This window comes from Cyphomyrmex costatus, unplaced genomic scaffold (genome assembly GCF_001594065.2).
Source record: "Cyphomyrmex costatus isolate MS0001 unplaced genomic scaffold, Ccosl1.0 scaffold115, whole genome shotgun sequence".
NCBI classification, from domain to species: domain Eukaryota; kingdom Metazoa; phylum Arthropoda; class Insecta; order Hymenoptera; family Formicidae; genus Cyphomyrmex; species Cyphomyrmex costatus.
The window spans coordinates 101,501-123,445 of record NW_017275119.1 but is presented as its reverse complement, the minus strand read 5'-3'; the positions used below and the strand labels follow the sequence as shown (position 1 = coordinate 123,445).

Here is a 21,945-nt window from a genome sequence, read left to right as displayed (position 1 = left end):
CATAAATTTCGAAAAATGTTGCCTCCACATCAATGTGTATTCAATTGTGTATTAAATTAATTGATTATTATGATGAATTTTTTATTAGGTTTTTGGAATTTTTTGAAATTTATAACAAAAATTAATACGATTATATACAGTTGGAATATATTTGTGTTAATTTAACATAAGATGAATTGAAAAGTAATATGTTACATTAACACTTTTTATTTAGTTGTCTTAAAATTTGTGTTTTTATAAATTCGTCATTTTTATATTACTTCTTTATTTTTTCATAAATTATATTATTTTAATACTAAGAAATTAAGATATTTGGTATCCGGTGTCTGGTATTATTCGATACTTTTTTATTATCCGGTCATATAGTAGCATATCATTAGTATCCGGTAATGTTTATATCCGACTGAAACTTTATATTGAAAGTTTGTGTCATTAATGCAGAATTCTATTCTTTCAGCTAAATGTTTTATATAGTTGTATGATTTTGTATAGTTATGATGGTTTATAATATCGATATAATAATTAAAACAGATTGTCATCGCAAAATGCTGAAATATTATCGTCCATTATGAATTATTAATATTAAACTATGAATACTAAGTAATGTTGAAACTGTATCACAAACAACCTTGTTCTATAGCCGGACAATTATTATCACACGCATATTTACGCTTGAATAAAAATCAATGTTGATTTTAATTATATTAGAAATAAAAAATTTTGTCGCCGTGAAATCGAGAGTGGTTGTGTTGTTACCGAAAGCTTCGGTCCAATGATTGCGAGGGTAGTGGCTGCAGGTGCTATTTACTCGTGAAATAGATCGTGTAGCTTTGTCAGGTGCTTTCTTACTTGCAGTGTCTTTTTTGCCTTTTTTGTGCAACTTATACTCACGCACCAAACGAACACACCATTCTCGAGAGGACAGGTGAGTTTCAGTCTCGATGTACCTCGATGATCCTCGCAATCGATGCGTGACCGAAGGGCACGCGCTATGATGGATCCACCCTTCATAGCATACCAAATAATGTTATGCATCACTGAATTGCAATCTTAAATCGATCAAACTTCTTCAGTATTATATATTTTTAATCACTCAAAATTATTGAATTATATATATTATGCATATATAAACACACACACTTTAGACCGAGAGTTTAAATACATTTTTTTAAATTGAATTTCTTAGAATTATTTATCTACAATAATTCTTTTTAGATCCAAAAATTGTTATTGGATCCGAAGAATTATATTATTAATAAAATAACATTGGCTATTTAAAAAAGTAATCCTAAAATTGTTAAAATTTAATTGCAAATACGTAATAAAACTCTTATATATTTAATAGGATTAGAGAGCTGAACTAGATATTTTTATATGCTTTAACATTTATAATTTAATGTCTTATAAATGTATACAATAAACAAACGTTTCGATTTCCTTTCAATATGTTATCTTCTGTGTTGCAAAAATCAGAAATTAATATAATAAATACATAAAACTGTATAACCGAAATGCGTACATTTAAAATTTTATCAAAAAATGTTAAATTTTATTAACAAGTTAGGAAAATCAAATACGCACACTTATTGCATTTTTTCAAAACTTATTTAGCACGTAAATATCTTTTTTATTAATAATGACAAAATCTTTTTTATTCTCTCAGACTTAAATTTTCCCATAAATATTAAGTTTTAGAAAGCGTTTTTAAACTTTTAGCCTGAAATTTATAGATCAGTTTAAGTAAAAGTAGGTATATATAAGAACTTAAACAAAAAACAATTATGATTATTCTTTATGCAAAGTCGAAAATTATTATTAAAAGCAGATAGGCATATCATAAAAATGACTGTAGATTAATACATTAATCGTACGGTTCAGGTATAACTGGTGAAATCGAAATCACGACACGCCGTACAATTCAGATAATGTCATATAGGTAGTCAAAGGCGGTATCGGGCGTTTGTTTTTCAGCAACGCTTCTGCAGGCCTGTTGCTGGAAATAAACGGTCCAATGGGCCTAATGATGAACGGTGATCGCGTTGAATCCCTCGGGAGCGGTCGGCTTTGATATTGGGGCCCCCCAACAACGCAAAGAACTCTCACCTGCCCCAAACTCTTCGTGGTCGACAATACCATGCACTTTCATTCCGTTCGTTCAGTGAAAAAATAGTTAGGGTTCTTTTAGGACTGCGATACCAGAAAGATGCGTATATTCCAGTGAGACTTGGCAGAAGTAAGAAATATATAAATAATGAGTTCATATCGCGACCATCGCATCGTGCGGTCGAATTCACGAAGTGGATGATGGAAAATTTTCAAATTTTCTAGAAATTATCGTAGGTTAGTTCTGCCAGAAAAGAGCATATAGACTTTTAATGTATAAATAATTAAAAGATGAGCATTCTAACAAAATAATATTAAAAAATTTGATTAACATTTTAAATTCTTTAAAATGCTGACTTAAATTAATGAAAATTACATCAATAATTGTGTATAATAAAAAAATGTGTATAGTATTACGAATTTAATTGTATATAAAATATTGGTATACAGTTGGAATAAATTAAACAATGAATAAAGAACGATAGATATTCGTTAAACGAGTAAAGAACATCAAAGAAATTTTTTCATTGCAAGGGATGAATCTTCATTCATCATAGGAGGTTCGAAATCAATCGGATCGTTTACGGTAGATACATTAATGGACAATATGGGCGGCCCATTATCACTACCGCAGTTTTTCGAGTTCGGACCCAAAATCATTTAGTCAGCGTCGTGTAAATTCTTCCATTAGACATGCCACATAGGAGATTTTTCTGAGAATGTGCCAGTCATTTTGGAAATATCTTTGAAAGAATTCTCTCAAAGGATCATGCGATGACATTATAATTCTTGATCTCTCATGCAGAATAACGTAGAGATTTGTCATGCAATAAACCTACAATAATATCACTCTCTAAATACATTTACTATACCTATGAAAAAAAACTATTTTGCTGAATTATCTAAGAATTTAATTTCTTCAAAGTATGTAGCTCTTGATATATTATAGTTATGAAAATAATTTTATTTGACCATCAAAATAATTATTTATGTAATTATTATGTAATTATTTATACCATATATACCATTAAACCGATTGAAAAAATCTATTCAGAAAACAGTACGCAGGCACGATTGAATGGGAAGCTGACAGACAAAATAGTTAAAACATCCGTAAATAATGGAATCTAGCGGGATGACTCATCCTGTAAGCCCATTGCTATTCAACATAGTTATGAACAAAATCATCAAAAAAGTTCGCAAAGACAAAGGATATAAGATGGACGATCAGGTAATTAAAATATACTCTGCAGACAACACAGTGTACTGGCTTTGCCAATAATGACGATCTACAAAGGACTTTCATCTCTTTAATAAAAGGGGAAAAAGATACATGATAATATTTGTTAAAAAAATTAAATGTATGACAACATCAAAAAAATATATTAGATATAAACTAGAGATTGATGAGAACGTAATATAATACAATAATAACATTAAAATACCTGGAAGTCAAATTTTTTAGGTAACATTGAAAGGAAGTGACGCAACAAGGCCAGTAAAATAGCGAACTGTTTAAATGACACTATTTAGTGAGACAAACATTTAAGTACAATAAAAATGAGAATGTACAAAAGTACTATCCGATCAATTATAACTTACGCGGCTGAAACTGGAACTGATATCTTCAAAACAAAACGTATGCTGGAGACAGCGGAAATGAGAATTCTTCGAAGAATCACCGGGAATCATATTACTAGGCTGCGTTCGGGACGTGCGCTGTCAACGCCATTTGTGTAGTACTATCCTTGTCTCACGTCTAATGGACGATGAAGATAGAAATGACACAAATAGCGCTAATAGCGTCTCCCCGAATCTAACCCTAGATAGAGAACGAAATAAAAACACACGAAGGGCATATGAAGTGGAGAACATAGGAAAATGAACATACATATACAATAGAAAGAAGGAATAAAACAATCACATCGAAAGGATGACGCAGGACAGAATCGCACGCGACAAGTCCCCAGTGGGGAGAAGTGTGGAACGACCTAGAAAGCGATGGAGCGACAACCTGGACCTGAATTAGAGAGAGATGGAGTTGAAGAGAGAATAGAACTAAGAAAATGAAGGAAGAAGGTGAAGCATGATAAGCAATGTTGCAAAAATTTTACCATTCAATAATTTAAAATTAGCTAAAATCATCCAATAATAATAATTTGAACATACATTAGGGAAGAATGCATCTGTAATGTTCCTGACAATGTTTCTTCTTGAATAGCTCCATATTGCATAAAATTATTGATATACCTCTGTTAAAAACAGTACAAAAAAATGTTTTAATGCAGATCTATTGCCAAAAATGGAATAACGTAATGTATTAGTTTAAATATATAATGACTCATCACTCGATAACTCTTCCTCTGCATTACTTTAATGGTCTAATAGAACTATTTAATTGAATCTAAAATGTTCATAATATTTGCAAGTGAAGGTAAAATGACCCTTATATACGTTCATTCGATCATTAATATTTATCATGCGTTAGTTTAAATTATTTTCTTATGGGTTTATAATTAGTTCATGGCTGAGAAAGACTAAGTAAAGTCGTCCTATAAATATTCTATTAGTTGAATATAAATAATAAAGTTAACTATATTGGTCACCTTAATTTTAGTTCGTTCAATTTCTTGACCTAGTATACCTTCTATTCAATTTTATTTATTGTGCATATTATACGAGAAATTGAATAAATTTATAAATTTGGTACTATCTACATCTAGCTCAATTTTTAGATACTTAAACAAAATCGCTTATTGCACTGTAACCTAAGGAAAAAGTAAGATAATAGCTGTGATATATCCATACGTCTATATGTAATATATTAAATTATAATGAGTTTATTATTACATTGTTTATTCGCAATATAACGATACAACTTAAAAAACAGTTTTCTCAAAAAAATACATTTAAATGTTTTAAATCATTAAAATTTTGTAATGTTCATTTTAAAATGCAATTTTAATGTTGAATAGCTGAGAAATAAAAATGCTTTCTTGCAAGCAGAACAATAGCGACAATTTTTTTAACTCTGTTGTTATTGCAAATGTGCGATATATCTATGACTATGTTTACACGGTATTTTTAAGCGATTTAATAACATTTGTAGTATAAAACTGACCCAATCATAGCTATGTGAAGAATTGAATGACTGTGATTGGTCATTTTATAACTATAGATGTTATTAAATTAAGGGTGTCTATGCTGTTTTTTTTTTTTCGTGTACTTCGTTCATAATCTCGTTTTATCTGAGATGAGCTCACCATTTTCCTTGCGTTGTTGAACCATGATTCGCTCCCAACACACAATTGTAGTTAGTTCCAAACTTTCCTCGACGTGTTATTACCATGTAGTGTCCGGTGCTAATTAACACTCCGGAAGACAAGAGCTTCCCGTCTTCCGGCACTAATCCAAAGTCTTAAAGCCCGGCGACTTAAGAGTTAAGAACGGCGTGTCTCGCCTATTCTCTGCTACTAAGACAAACGGTCGAGGGTGCATCGTCTAAGAGGGTAAAGGTACTTCCGGTCAGCTCTCTTCCTGCCGCACCGGTCGCATAACTCACTTCGGCCGCGGGTCGGAAGTCATCTCGATGAAACAGCTCCGTTCGGGTTTAAATTTACCATTCTGAGGGTAGCAAGATAATTAATAAGTCACAGAAAAATATAAATGTACCCGAGAACAACTTGTAATAATTATAACAAAAAATAGAATGAGAAAATAAAAATTTCATCACTTATTTATATTTATTACAATTATATTTGTGTCTCGTTTTTTTACACAATTTTACATCATGAGACTAAAAAAAAATAAGTAGATATATTATATCTTGGCCTGGAAAGCAAAGTGCACATTTTCGCGTGATACGCATTTTTAAATAAATAAGGTATTTCGGTTTTTCAATCAACTCGCTCGAGAAAGTCATGAGAACGACAGAAACGATGCGCCACTTCCGCGTCTCGCGGATCTCCTCCGAGATGCTCGCGTGAGAAAGTCTCAATCTAATAAATTCATGAAAGAACGTCGTACGGTCTGGTCGCCCGCGTTCTCACAAGCCTTGAATATCGAGGCATGATTCCTACGGTTTCCGTGTGATCTGCCGACCGCAAATAGCGAAACGGTAATGCGGCGAGGTGGCAGTCTCGCGTCTCCAAGATCAACCGGGAGACGCGCCTCGTTGTGGAGCTTAGCTTGTCGCTCGCGGATCGAAAACATATAAAACATATCGAATGAAATAGATTTCGCATAAGTGAGATGGTGAAATTATTAGGTGCCTCTCATCAAAGATTTAATCTCGTCATGGTATAAGAATATAAAATATTTCAAAATGGCGGCAGACTAAATCGAGAACCACCAATCAAATTTTTGCTCAAAGTTTATGGAACGCACATCGTAGATAGTCAGATTCCTTTTTGTAATTACGGGCTTTTGTAATTTTGATTGGTCGAGAAATAGCCGCCATGTTCAAGACAATTGCACATTCTCAAGAATCGAATACCTTATATTCTTATACCATGGATTTAATCACAAACCGCAATTATAGTTAATTGCAACCATTTCTATTATCTACACTAACTAATTATTGCCGGTAATACATCTTTACAACTATAACCATTAATAAGATATGCCAAAACTTAGGGTTGTCGCAATTATATTGTAGTTCTTATAACCAAAAGATGTATTGATGGGCGATTTCCGTGTGTTATTATTACTAACGTTATAGCAGTAATAAATATAATTATAGCAGACAATACATGCAGATAATTGTATCTACTGATATCAAGAATTTTTCTCTCAATATATATAGATATGTATAACTGCATCAATGATTTGCACGACGAATTTCTTGACGAATTAGCTAACGAACGAATCAACTAGTACGACCGATTCAACGCAGCGTTTGACAAAATCATTCTCAGTGTGAACATCGCCTAACGCGCTCACGGATTACCGCGGCTATGAATGAAATCGCGCGTGGCGCGGCCTCCGTGGTGGGAGCCGATAAGCGTGCGTTGCGTAAAGTTGCACGTGTAGGTGGTAGAGCGCGTGGGAACGCACACGGCCGGCTGTTAAGGAGAAAACGCGTGCATCACGAGTAAACGAGAAACGCGCGAACGGAGCCGAGCGTAGGCGGAGTCGCTCGCAACATCGTCTTCGCTCGCACATGCGCCTTATTAAGGTGCCTCCCACAACGACTTGGTCGCTCGAAGTCACCGAGAATCTATTATACTTGGCGAGCCGCGATTACTGTCACCCTTATCGCGTGCCCTCATTAATGTGTCTAACGATTCTCCTTTTCTTACGCCGAATTATACCAATCCCTTAATAAATTATGCCTCCGTCAATTTACCCCCTATTTCTTTCCCTTCGTAACGAATATAACTCCTAACCGGAGAATAGTAACTTGATCGGTTCTTCACATAAACGATCACTTGAAGTGTTTTTATACCTTGATTAAAATCGCTATTGTTAAAAACATTATTGTGGAATTATTGATTGTTTTCCGATTTATTTATAATATTTGAAAACATTATAAAAATATGGATTTGATCACAATTTTCTAAAAAGAATAAGAAGAAATCAAATAATTATTATGACAGTATTTCTAAAAATGTAAAGATTTTAATTATAATAAAATGCTCTTTTTTATTGTTTTTTGTCCATTAATTGTGTAATATTCGTAAAGAGTAGTTATGCAAAAAGGAAAAAATCGATTAAATATTCATTTAAAACGGTGTTATACAACATTTCACATTTTTTCACCGCTGAGTGTAAAATATTTCTGGTGACTATTCCCAATAACGGGACTCGAGAAGCCTCATCGATAAGGACGTAAAATCGTGAGAGCACAGATATAATCGTAGACAAAGGCAGATATAATCGCAATCGTTTAAGATAACTCGTGCATGCTCGGACGTGCGTGCCTAAGACGACGATCTCTAAGACCGACCCCCTGCCCCCCCCTCTCTCTCTCTCTCTTTCTCTCTCTCTCTCTCTATCTATCTCCCACTTTTTTATTACTTCGATTTACGGTTTTGCCTCGGCAGCACAAATCGCATGGTTTTCGACTCGATTGGAATCGAATAAACTCGTTCGCATGATCCGGTCCACTTCAGCGTTAGATTGATCGAGCGATGATACCGCAAACTATAATATAGAAATCATTAGACCGTCGCGTTAATGACAGATCTACCACAAAAACGTAGCAAAAAAGGATTACACTGGAGTTAGCTAAAATAAATACGATTTAGATGACTCTAATAAAAAAAATCTGTTGAAAATATCAAGAAGGATTACATTATTCACAATTTTCGGCATAACTTTGTAGCTGAAAATTTCGTTAAAACTTTATCTGAGAGAAACTAGGTGAAAACTGTTTCGTGATATTTTGTTCGGTTTAGAAATACCTCATACTATTAAAATTCATAATGTCTAATTCCAATTTTAGCTATTTTAATCATTTCCAGATCGCCACTGCTCTTACTCGATATAGATCAATTTAAATAAAACAATGGAACAAATAATTTATAATAACTGGAGAAAATGTATTAAATTTGACTCAAATTTAGTTTAATATTTACTAAACGCATTAATGTGATCATTGTTTACTTTGAAACTGACTATAGAAATGGATCGTTTTATATTTTGACACCTACATAGAAGTTAAAAATAACACGATATTATTCAGGGAATGGACAAGATACACAAAATAGAATTCTGCTATATAATTATGGTCGCTGGATGTCAAAGAATTAGTGGCAATCCTATTGATAGATTGATCCTTTGACATCTAACAGCCATATAAAATTAGGAGAATACCATTCTATCTTGTCCGACAAAATAGTCTCTCAACCTATTCTAAAGTTTGATAGTGGGACACCAGAGAGAAACACTCTGGTGACACGTATATAAATAATGAATACGTCACTGCAGGAATTACAAGCAAACGTATTGATCGGAGCGCTGGAGATGGCGAAAAATAAAAAGGAAGAGGAAAAGGGAGGCGAGACGTCAGAGACCACCTAATGCCGCGATCGCAATGAGATAAATAATCACGATGGGTGGGCGCTGGCGCCTTCCTGAGCACGACTCACGAGTTAGGACCGCGCGCACCTTATGGAAACCCATAGGGGGTGCCGTGCTCTCCGTCATTGCGTACCCCATATAAGGTGGTACAGAGCTCCAGCCGCGTGTGAGAATCCATTCCGCGCGATTTCACAGGACTTGCGGGGGGGCCCCCTTACCACCGAAATTCACCTCTTTCACCCCCTTCCCTCGACCGCCACCTTTCTTCCTCTACGCTTCAGATCTTCGGGTTTTTGAAGTCTCCTCGAGAACCCTGTCGCGTAAACTCGAGCCTCCTCAAGTGACGGGCTGTCAAAATGAAAAATTGGGCTGTGCAAAGCATGTCTTTATTCGACGTCCTATAACCATTGGAATTACGAATGGAAATGTAATTATTATATAATATTGTAATACAATACAAGAGAATTGGATTTACAAGGTTTCTATTTCTCAGCAGGTGGTGATTAGGTGCTTAAAAAAGTTTCGTCACTTCCACATATTTTCAGAAATCAAGGAAGTTATTTGAAACAGTAACTCTATGAATTTAAATATATAGTTTACAATTTTTTACTTTATTTTTACGGGAAAAAATACGCAAGTATCATAATAGAATTTCTATATTCTTCAAAATAAATCTAGAACTCTAATCAAAACTCTTAAGAATTAAAATTGTAAAGATGCTATAACTTCGTATATACTTCGTTTAGATATTAAGAAACAAACCTTCTAATTAGTGTAAATTTTATTACTATTTTAGTATAAAACTTAAAATTGTACATAAATAATAAAACAGCTTTATATCGTCACATTTAGTTTCATATTTGAAAAAAAAACATTTAAATTTCGTATATTTATGATTTCATTCTATTACATAAGAAATTCAAAAGCAAGAAATTTTAAAAATTAAAGGTAAAGTAACTTTTTGAAAATTATATTCTTTTTCTAAAAGAGTTCTACAAAGAAGACTAATTATTACTTATTGAGAATTATTGTTAGTGTTATAATTACTCGATTTTACCAAACCATTTACAATAATGTGATTATATTCCAACAGATTATGTCTATACGTTTAAATAGTTCCGCAATACCACTTTACATGCTTCACTTTACTGAACGCAGCCCACAGAACTTGGTCGTCAACGCGAGCGATTTTCTCTGCGCGAAGCAAAGGCTTATTTTCTACGGCGCTAACCGAACGATAACGGCACTCTTTCGTGGTCGAATACCCTGTTGAAAGTTTCCTGACCGGCGCTTTTGTAGCATTAGCCGCGGGTAACGACTCGCCTTGCGTACGAAATCGCCGTGAATTCGACAGGCGGAGAGTTTGATTGTTCGCGTGAATCGCAACACTGGGTGCGAAGAAGTAGAGACGGAAAAAGCGATTGCACGCGATTTAAAAGCTCCAATGACCGAGATGATCGTTACCCGCGGCTGTTAGCTAAATAAATAAGAGACTTGATAATAAATCGAAGACCTAATAACATAAAGGAGAAATTAATTAACTACTAACGATTAATTAATTAAAACCTACGGCACACAATGCTTTTTTCCCTGTTGGATCGCTTGCGTTTTGATAAATTACTAGAAATTCTGCGTTCTGGCAATTCTAATAATTTAGAATAAGAGAATAAGCATTGTGTGCCACAAGCTTGGTACAATCAATCGAAAAGAAAACGGCACTTCTATGAGTTGGTTCTGCACTTTTATTAAAAGAAAAAATAAATAATAGAAAGAGTAGATTTATGCCTAAATTCTAAGCAGAATCGTAAGATTCGAACACATTTCCTTAAGATTTATGAGACTTTTAAGTGCTTACATCTTTATACGTACAATATCTTACAGACGGCTAGCCATAAGATTTACACGAAATCGTAGATATTTACTAACAATCGTACGTCTTACGATACGCGTAAAATTGAAATACTATAGTCATAAGTTTTTACAAGCTTTATGAGATTAAGTTAGGAGTATTATGATTCTGAATTGGCCCGACAAATAAATTAAGAATGAAATAAAAACAATGCAACAGGCTACAAGCAACGTTTGTTTTTGTATATTTATTACATAATGAATATTATATGTAATAAATGCTTATTTATATCACACAAATTTTAGGCATCAAAACCTTATTGGTTCGTATAACGGCACACTATTTTATTTTACTCTTTTCTTCATTTCTTCTTTATTTAGTAAAAAAAGAAGACTGACATCTACTTCGTCATAATTGTTTTTCTCCCAAGGAGAGATACAGAATCGTCAAGAAAGACAGGTCCCTAACCTCAGGGTGGCACTCACACCAAGCTGGTCCTCGCGGGCCACGCTCGCGCGCTTTATTTATAAGCGTCCTCAGCGAGGTTCCGCGCGCGTGCGAGGTGGAGGATTAGGTGGAGGAGCCGGTTACGAGAAAGGTTAAATAGATGTCGGGTGGCGGTGGTTCTCGGAAGGTGGGTGTACTCGTTAGTGTGTGAGCCCGCCTACCGTCCAATGCCGTGGCTGGTTTCCCAGAGGACTCCCTGGCTCCTCTCGTGCTGCTTTTCGTAGTCCCCTCTCTTTCCTTCTTCCTGACGTCGTCTTTCTGCCGGCACCATACCGTTGGAGAACCTCGACCATGTACGTGTGCCTGCGTGTGTGCCCGCGTTGCGTGTGCGTGCATCGCTTTGCATCGCGCGCGATAATAGTCACGGGTGAGACCCCCTTGACGCGCGCTTCGCCTCGAGATCGTCCGAGATACCAGATCGGCTACTGACGAAGCTCGCAGTCCTCGGAGCATCGCGATCGACGGTGGATCGATCGGTGACTCGCGCGATTCTCACCAATCTGATATAGGATTTAGCGAAGAGGTTTCAACTCTATACGGACCCATTAAATGCCTGATCACTCTCGACGAAAATCGCGGAGCAGAATCGAGAGGAAGTGATCGGAAGATACTTGGCGAACGAGTTGGATAAAATTGCGTCAAACAAGAATTTCGAGAAACATACCTTGTGTGTCTTATGAGATTTTTCATGTGCGGTGTGTGATGGGAATTAAATTATTTTAAAGGGACGAGGACGAGTAGAGAGAGACAGTGCCTTAAATTGGAATCATCGAAAGCTGTTTGCTAATTGACATTCGGAGCCACTTAGTTTTATAACGACGTTTTAATTGATACGTTTTAATGGCATTTGGATTGATATTTTCATTATTACCTTGCCAGTCAGCTTTAACGTGTCAGCAGACTTATCGATTTACGTGACCTGAACACTGCAACGCTCTAGAATCTAGATCATTGAGGTACTTTTGCATCGATTTCATCTTGTCTTACCACTTGAGTAGCGCCACCCGCAATTTGAATGTTGATATTCGCGATTTATGAGATTCCGTGTTGATCAATTTAATTCGATGACAAGTTCAGTTCGATCATTTGGACACGTGATGTGAACTTTTTGTTAACAAACCGAAAATCGATCGAGGTGAATACCAAAAAATAAGAAGAACAAGATGCTCTTCAAAGGCAACAGTTCACGGCTGGAATTGTTGATTGGAAAGATTCACGCGCACAAGGAACCGTCACAGGACGAGCAACACAAATCTAAAGGTCTGCAGACGTAACTCTCTTTCTCTTTCTCTCTCTCTCTCTTTCCGTATTTTTCTCTCTTTCTCGTTGCCTTCCTTTCATATCTTCGTCCGATTTCTATCTATGTATACTCGAAGTTTTGTTACTTTTCCACAAAGTTTGACATTACCGTCGCATTCCTTTATCTTGTTCCGCAATTTTTCATTCGCCAATGAACTTTGACAGATTCACGCGTGAAAAATTTTCCACTCATTAAATTCGCAAACATTTGACTAATTTTGAATGACTGAAAATGTGAAAGAATATTATTGACAAGCCAACCGATACGAAAGTATTCTCGCCTAAGCTCGAATTTGAAATTCAGTTTGTATCGATACAGGAGACAATTGAGAGAAAGCAACCTCGCTACCTGACTGTATTTACATTTCTTGTATTTATTTGTTCCGAATGGTAGAAGGAATTTATCGTCCCTGTGATTCATCCGCTGGGTGTTCTCTTAGCTTGGCGCTATGTGACTCTGATATTTCTCCCTTACTTCAAAAGTAACATAATGTAATTAATTATATAATAAGAAATTATTTAAATTGATTAAATTAATTTCCCAGGAAATGGGAAAAACTATTTTCAACTTGATAGAAAATTATTGACTGATCAAATATACCTACGCTAAAAAAAAATGAACGAATTTTATTAAATAGTTGTTTATTTAATAATAAATAATTACTAAACGTAAATATATACCTATTTATTTAACTTAAGCACAATTTTTTTACTCTAGTTCTGTAAAAATTGCTTTTCAAGACTGAAGATAAATTCGGCGAGCAGTTTGAGAATTAGATATTACACACACACACACACACACACACACACACACACACACACACACCATGCGCGCACGCGCACACGCACACACAGAATTATTTCAACACTAAGAATCCAACATTTCTAAGATTATATAGTTTTTTATTTTGAACATACATGTTTTTATTTACTGCAAGTAAATATTTTATTAGTACTATTTGAACAAATATTTAATAAAATTTAGTAATTTTTTTCAGTGTAATATATCATGAAAAAAAATTCTTAATATAGTCTTTTCTTTCATTTTTGTTTTACAACTCTTAAAGATGTATTAAATGTATTTTTTTTGTTTAACAAAATAGAAAGGTTATTAAAAATTATAAATTTTTCTATATTATATATTTTATATTTTCTATATATATTTTGTATTATATTTGAAAATAATACCACTACTTTGATGGCAATTGAGAATCTGGATTAAAAATTATTTTTCAATTATTAAAGGATTAATAGATCTGTTAACAAAAAAATAATTAAGATATGAAATGAGAAAATTGTCATTTGAATTATAAAATTGTATTGTTAAATATTAATATAAATATCTCTACTTTAATGAATTGTTTCATATGTATATAACATTCAGTTTGAATGGAAAGTATAAATTCCTGCAATTCCAGTCATTTTTTGCAAAGACTTTTTTTGTATACATTCGTGATACATTCTTTAAAATCCATTTGGATCTTTTTAAATTGTGACGATTCTGGTGATTTTTTATGAAATTGAGTAAATAAATTCTTTCACTGTAATAACCTTTAAATAAGGGAATAATATAGCGATCAAACGAAAAGAGCGATGGCTAATATATTTATAATCGCTTTTCAGTTCATCATCTTTAGAATCCGATACCTTCGTGGTGATCTCTCTTTCATCCTTCGTTTCTTATTGCTGATCCCTCGCTTGATCAGGAATTGCTGACTAATCGTACTCCGTTAAAGCAGACACGTGGCGACGTACACGTGCAGAATCCGAGCATTTAAAACGCGACATGATATATGTATGAAGAAATAAATGGTACCATCTAGTCTATTATACTTAAATTTAATTTCAATTACAACTTAAATATAGTATAGCTTGTCTAAATTTAGATGTGATTAATTTGATCACAAATTTGAGTCATACGACTTGTGATATCAGCTAGCAGATTGATTTGCTTAAAGTGAACTAAGAATGATTTTTTTACTTGCTATTTTTTCCCCGGCATTCGTCTCTGTGAATTTTTGGACTGCCGCTGAAATCGTCAAATCGCCTGTTGCGTGTAAATTAAGCCCGGCGAGCCAACATAAATTATTATTACTTGCGTTCTTCCCGTGACAAATGTTCATCCTTGTGCGATAAATAACTGATCTGTAGTCATACATGCACGCATACGTACGGCCTTTAAGCATGCTACGATTGATGACGACCGCCAAGAACAAGTTGATACAAAATAGCTTTCTGACGAGCGTGCTGTTAAACTCTGTCGCTGGCTAACAACGGCGATAATTTTACTCCATAATTGCGAGCGGACAGCGTGAATAGTTACAGAAGACGTTGGCTGGTGTCAAACACCAATGTCAATGCTTTGAAACGATTGCACGAAATCTGAGCATACTGCTAAATCGGTACAGTACAATGATCTTATACGTATTAATTTGCCGGGCTTGTCAAAATGATCAGAAAAATGTTTCCAACGATTCTAAAATCAAAATCATCTCACAATCAGTAATTTATTTTCAATTATCTTAAAGCCAGAATGTGTCCCAGAATTTGTACCTTAAAATGTTATAGTTTTCGAAAGATTTAGTAAAAAAGGTAATTCGTATATTTCTATTTTAGGCAATAATTTCCAAGAGGATATAATTATGATCAATTATAGACTACGACTTACAATAGTCATCTGTGAATATTAGTGTGAGCGCACTAAAATACGCGCTCACCAACGCTGACTAATACTACTGCACGCGAAACTAATGGACAAGTGGCTATCTAAACATAGTCCACAATTGGCTACATTTAAAAACATTTATTGTCTCAAAAATTATCGTTTATAGATAAAAATTTATAAATAACTCTTTTACTTAATTTTTCTTAGAAACTTTCTTGCCATTTATTTCGTCGAGTAAGGCTTGGCTTATATATAACTATTACGACATTATTTTAAATAAAAATATAAAATAAAAAATCGATTCAAAACGTTTATTTAAATTATTAAATAGGTAAGAAGGAGTTATTTAAATAATAACAATAAATAGTAAATAACTGTTTTATTCTTTTTGATTTAAAATACATCTTCATGTGACCTATCCAATTCTTCCGGACGTTGGCAATCACTTTCATTATGATTTCCTCGCCATAGTGATATCCTAGGAATTAAATAAACCGAAGTGGTTTCCCGTTGTCTTCTTCAGTATACTTTCATATAAAGGACCTATAGTTTAACACCGGATCCGAACGGCGCTAGTGATTATAGATTCTTCGCTCTTAATCACCAGATGGAGCAATTTTTCAGCTCCTTACACGTGTAAAATCGCGCAGGTGAGATTGAACACGAATCAATTGCATCGAGCGGTGAGCCACTCAACGCCCTTCTTTAAATACATATTTTAAATATTTTTTATTTTAAATGTGATCGAGTCCTGATTTTGAATCGCGAATTTCGGAACACTCTATATAATAAAGTCCATTAATTTCAAACGAATTAACAAGTTGAAACTTACAATCGCATGACAGAATCTGTAATAGAAATCTTTTGGTTTCTTGATTTAAAAAGTGCTCATAAATGATATACTAATTGAAAAATCGGAATAGTGCACTGGAGAAAAGTGATATTTATGACTATAATTGCATTGTAAAATAATTATGATTAGGAGCTCTATCTTTACAGTTACTGTTATAACGTATTACTAATTTTACATGTGTATATACATATATAAAAAATTCTGTTGTTGACGCATGAAATGACTATAAATATAATCACAGTAAAATAATTATTATTGATAGCTCTATTTTTGCAGTTATTAATGCTATATAAATGTATAAATGTATAATTATTTCTAACATCGTAGTCGTAATACTATTAAACTAGAACTTTTAATCATAAATTATTTTGCGCAATGACAGTCACAGATATCAAATACTTTTCTCTCAATGTATAATAGAAGAGGACACTTTCCCTACTCCCTCAACTTCTACTCGATGATTTACACGTCGTCGCAGGTCCGTGCTTACGCCACTGGCGCTAAAATCCTCGCGAAGCACGCGCGATCGGGCATATAAGTCACAATTAACGAAGGCGTTAAGTCGGACCCCTATTAATAAGCGTCGTCGAAGCGCTCCTATAAATAGTCCTAGGGGGCACAAAGCGACAACAGCACACCGCATCAGCGGGGCGCGGCGCGATGCAGCACAGGTCGCCAACGCATGCATCGGCAGGCTGCATCGCTAAATGCGCCTATTTTCGCCTTGATGACACATCGTCGTCGATCGGACACGATCGCGAATTAAATGAGCGTTCTCTCGAATTAAAAGGTCTCTCTTTCGAGCCACCCCCGACAGAAATGCTCTCATATGGCACAGACTGTATATCTATATATATATATATATATATATATGTGTATGTATATATAGACTGTTCGTATACATTTAAGAATTCTTGCGAAAATAACTCAATCGGAAATTAGCGATGTCATAAATATGACGATAACACAATAGGCAGCAAATACATTTTCCATTCATAAGAAAATTGATTTACCAAAATACTTCCCTAGTTATTGTTACATCAATCAGCCACGTTAATTGTTTCGCACCTAGATAGTCTTTCTCCAAAGTGGCTTTCTCAGCATCCACTCGAAGCTCGAAGAGCTATCGGAATTCGTGAGTTAGTTGTGGTGCCAATTGAATGAACGCCTCGATAGGTACTTACGTTACGCAACGTGAAAAAATAACTTCCTTATCTCTTTGAATATAAACCATGCATGAATACCTGAACATATCTGCACGATTTGCTTCTCATCTCTTAGAAATTCTTAATTTTTTAAGTCTTAATACTAGTTGTGGAATAAACGTTGACTGCGTTCAGCAGAAAAAAAACTAATTTGTTAGCGCTTAGCAATTCTTTGATATAATTGGTTCTTGCCTTTAGTTCTATAATTCTTTCAGACATTAAGTTACAAAAAACATGAAATGATGAAAATGTGACAAGAACGATGTAAATTGTGACAAATGTTTCAACTCTCATCAGATTATCTTTAAAATCTATAAAATATAATAAAGATAAACAAAATTTTAAATAAATATTTATATATGTATATTATAAATGTATAGAAATTAATGAAAATTTAAAAACTAATTTCCAATTTTGCCTATCTTCTCTTTTTGAAAATAAAAATTTTTATTTTATTATCTATTTTGTTTTTTTATCTTCTCATTTTATTTATTTTATTCTCGAAAAATGTTCGACGACCTCGAAGAAACGTTAAAAATACACGATTTCTGATATGGATTCAAACCTCGTGTCTTTCGAACGACACGATCATCGCGATAATTCGCGCGGAAACGCGGAGCCTGGGCGACGTCCTTCTGGGAGAGGAAGAGACCGAGCTTCGTGAGGATGACGCGTGGGTGGAGGATGCGAGCCATTTACGCAGCATCCATGACGGCGTACCACGATCGTAATATCTCGTAATCTTCTGGGTGGCGGTCTCTCTCTCGCGCGTGTAGACTGGGATTCCGCAAAATCTCTTAAATCGACTCGTGGGTGTCGATCCATCGCCGGAGTCGAGGACAAATGAGGAAACGGCCAACTAGCCGAGTCATTTCCACCATTTACGCGCGGCGCGCTTCGCTTCGCCTCTATCACGAAGTGCACTCGGTGGTCTCTCTCTAGTCCTCATTCCCGGCAATTATAAATTATTTGTGATTAGCCGCGGCGTGACTGTGCCGGAAGTAGCGGCGCGACACGCTCTCCCTCGCCGACGTGGGAGAGGTTGAGCCGGATTTTCTGTATAACAGAGACGCAGGGAACCTCCTACTTGATCCCGTTTGACTCGGAATCATTTGACGTTTCGCGCCAGAGTCACTACTTCCGAATCGTTTCACGCGTTTGGAAGGTGTTGCGTGGTTACAACACATAATTTCCGTCGAAGCACCAACGAATCATCGTACACGTTCTCACAATACGACTCTGTCAGTCTTTTTGCATGCGATATACGAAATGATATACAGAAAAAATGATTTTTACGAAATATTTAGAAATTTCGGTAAATGTAGATCTGAAAATAATTCTGTTGGACTACCAAAATATTATAATTACATTGGAAACTCAAGCACGATGAGTCCTACTTCAAACTTTTTAACATTTTAATAATCTTAAGTGTTTTATATTATTATTTAATGATTTGATAAAATTATTATCAGATTTAGAGTAAGAGATCCAATTACTGACAGTAACCCAAATACTGGCAATCTGATTTTAAATGTTTTTTTAAATAATATATGTATAATTGAATATAAATTATGTTATAAGTAATTACACGTATATTTAATTTTACTTATTTGAAAATATCTATCTACTTACATAAGTTAATTTATTAATGTATTTAAAAAGCATGCAAAATCAGATTGCCCATATTTAGGACACTATCACTTAATCTTTTACTCTATCTAGCTAAATTTTTATATACAACAAAAAATCGTCGTTTCTGTTTACTTGTAGTTAAAAATATGTATTATAATAAGCTATCTAATTATATATACATATACATATATATATCTATTGTTTAAACAAATATGTTACATTACAAAATGGCTTGTTTTGTAAGAATTACTGAAAAGAACTCAAACGAGGCGTCAGGCGACCTCGAGTTAACGAAGAAGGCGACAATCGCGCGAGATGTCCTGCCTGTTGAATGTAGCTTAGCACAATTAAGGGTCGCGCAGGATCGCGATCTTTCTCGAGTCAAGGCTCGGGGGTTAATGGTACGAGTTTTACTGTCTGCACTCGTTACAAGAACGACATAAAGGGACACGTAACAGGCGAGGTGAGACCGGCCAGATCCGTAACATTGTTACGCATACACACGAATTCCTAAATCGTAGGTCGTCTTGAATGTAAAGCTCACTCCACAATTACGTAACGTAGTTGTAAGTGGTTGCGACTGTGAGAATTGACCAATCACGCAATTAAATATTCTCCTTACTGTAGAATAATAAACTTAGGAAAACATCCTCTTCTTACGACACTCACGAAGAGATCGTGAAAAGTCGTCTAAAACTGAGACAGATGGAAAATTCTTTTATAATGATGATATGAGACATTATATTGAGAGTCTTCTTCCACTACTGATTTCAGAGGCCTTAGGAACCGGAAGTTCCTCGTGGCACAGCGAGGATGGCGGTCCCAACTCGCGTCGCGGCGGCGAGACGCCGTCCTCCTGCGCGACGCCGACATCGGCCAGCTTCCCGTCGGAACCCGAGGTAGATGCCGATATCAGCGTCAATCCCGACGGCAACAATCCCGCTGCTCCGTATCCTTGCCAATTCTGCGACAGAACGTTTCCGCGGCTTAGCTACCTGAAAAAACACGAACAGGTAAGAGTGTTGCTCCTCGACAATCAGATATTCTCTGACTGTTAATAACTCGTTATTGTTGAAGACAAAAAATGCAAATTTGTCTCTAATTCGGATATAGTTATTAAAATGTTTAGAGACAAAGATCTTTATCGTGTTGAGAGATTTACAGAGAGAAGATGAAAAGTCTGTAAAGTAAGATCAAGCGTTTTATTTTGTTTTATTTTATTTGAAGTGATAATATATATACACCTCTCCTCGATAAGACATGACAGTATTCTTAGACTATTATATGAATATTAATAAGGATATTTTGATTTGGAAGGCTAAAAATTATATGATTTTCAGGAATATTTAAAAAAATGAATTAATTTATTAGTATGAAATTTCCTTACAAGCAAACATTACTTTTTATCCCAGTCAAGATTTGAATCAAGCTTGGCACCAATGTTTATTACTACTAAAGATGGAAACATGTAAAATTTTGTCGTAAAATCCACAGAGCGTATTTTATACGAAAAATAATGAAAATAACGAAATGTGACTTTGTGTAACATTTTGTTATTAAAAAAGTAAGTAGAAATTAAGTACAAATTAAGATTGACTATTGAATAATCAAAACAGAATATATGTACTAAAATATGGCGGAAGAAAACTAATATTATATATATATTATATATGTATATATATATAATATAATTTTCAATATTACAAGTACCTGATTCGAATGCAAAACAATATTTTAGTGGTGCAGTTTCTTCAATCATTTTCTTCTTTTAATTTCGGGCTCCTATAAAGTTAGGAAGTATCATCAAACATACTTTTTCAAAATCAGGTATAATTCGGTTTCGACCATTTAACAGTCAATCTTCATTTGTACTTAAATGTTACTTCTTTTTAATAATAAAATGTTACATAAAGTCACATTTTGTGCGTTGGTGTTATTTTCATCAGTTTTCATAGAAATACTTCCGTGCTCTGTATCCCCGTAACCCATGGGATTTCCAACGAAATATGTGACACGTTTCTGTCTTCGGTGATAATATACATTGCCAAGTTTAATTAAAATCCGAGTAAAACAAAAAATAATGTTCCCTTGTTAGACTGTTACATGAAGAAGTATATTTTGATTTGGAAAACATTGTATGATTTCCAGGAATGTTTTTTAAAAAAAGAATTAATATATTAATATAAAGTTTTCTTTATTTACATACAAAGTAGATATAAAAAAGTATTTTTATGTCGCTACATATATCACATTTAAAAAACGCGATAATACGCACAACATATTAAATATTATTTTCTTGTCGCTTTGACATGATTCCATTAATTCTACTATCTAAAAGGAAAAAATCAAAGAAATTATTAACTCATAAAAGTAAAAAGTATTGATTTTTACCCGAAAGTTTGACTCATTTTTCTTTTTATACATACGTATAATAAAATAGAATAATTATGTAAAAAATTTAATGATTTTAGTAACAACAAAGACATATACTGAATAGATATATAAAATTTGAAGTCGATCAGACGCTTAGTTTCCGAGATGTTACGTCAACGTGGTTAAAAAATATTGTTTTGAAAAAAATGTGCGTTTAAAGTTTCGACAGTTTACTAATATAGATAAATTATACTTACAGCCTATCCCAGCCCTGTTTGAAATTTATGTACCCTCTTGCACTGTTTGCGAATTAAAAACTGCGAAAGTGTACGGGAAAATAATGGTCGGAGATCTATACAGTGAATCGAAACTCTATCGCACCTAATCTCTACCTATGCACTATTTCAGTAAATGGTGAATAACTATTCTATTTCAT

General features: G+C 34.4%; 1 protein-coding gene across 1 annotated transcript in view; it reads left to right on the top strand.

Annotated features, from left to right (window-relative positions):
• Positions 1-21,945, top strand: part of L (zinc finger protein Lobe) — a 138,746-nt gene that overhangs the window by 93,079 nt on the left and 23,722 nt on the right. The window contains exon 5 of the mRNA XM_018544378.1: positions 19,911-20,149. Coding sequence (XP_018399880.1) covers positions 19,911-20,149 — 239 coding nt within the window. The remainder of the gene's footprint in view (positions 1-19,910; positions 20,150-21,945) is intronic.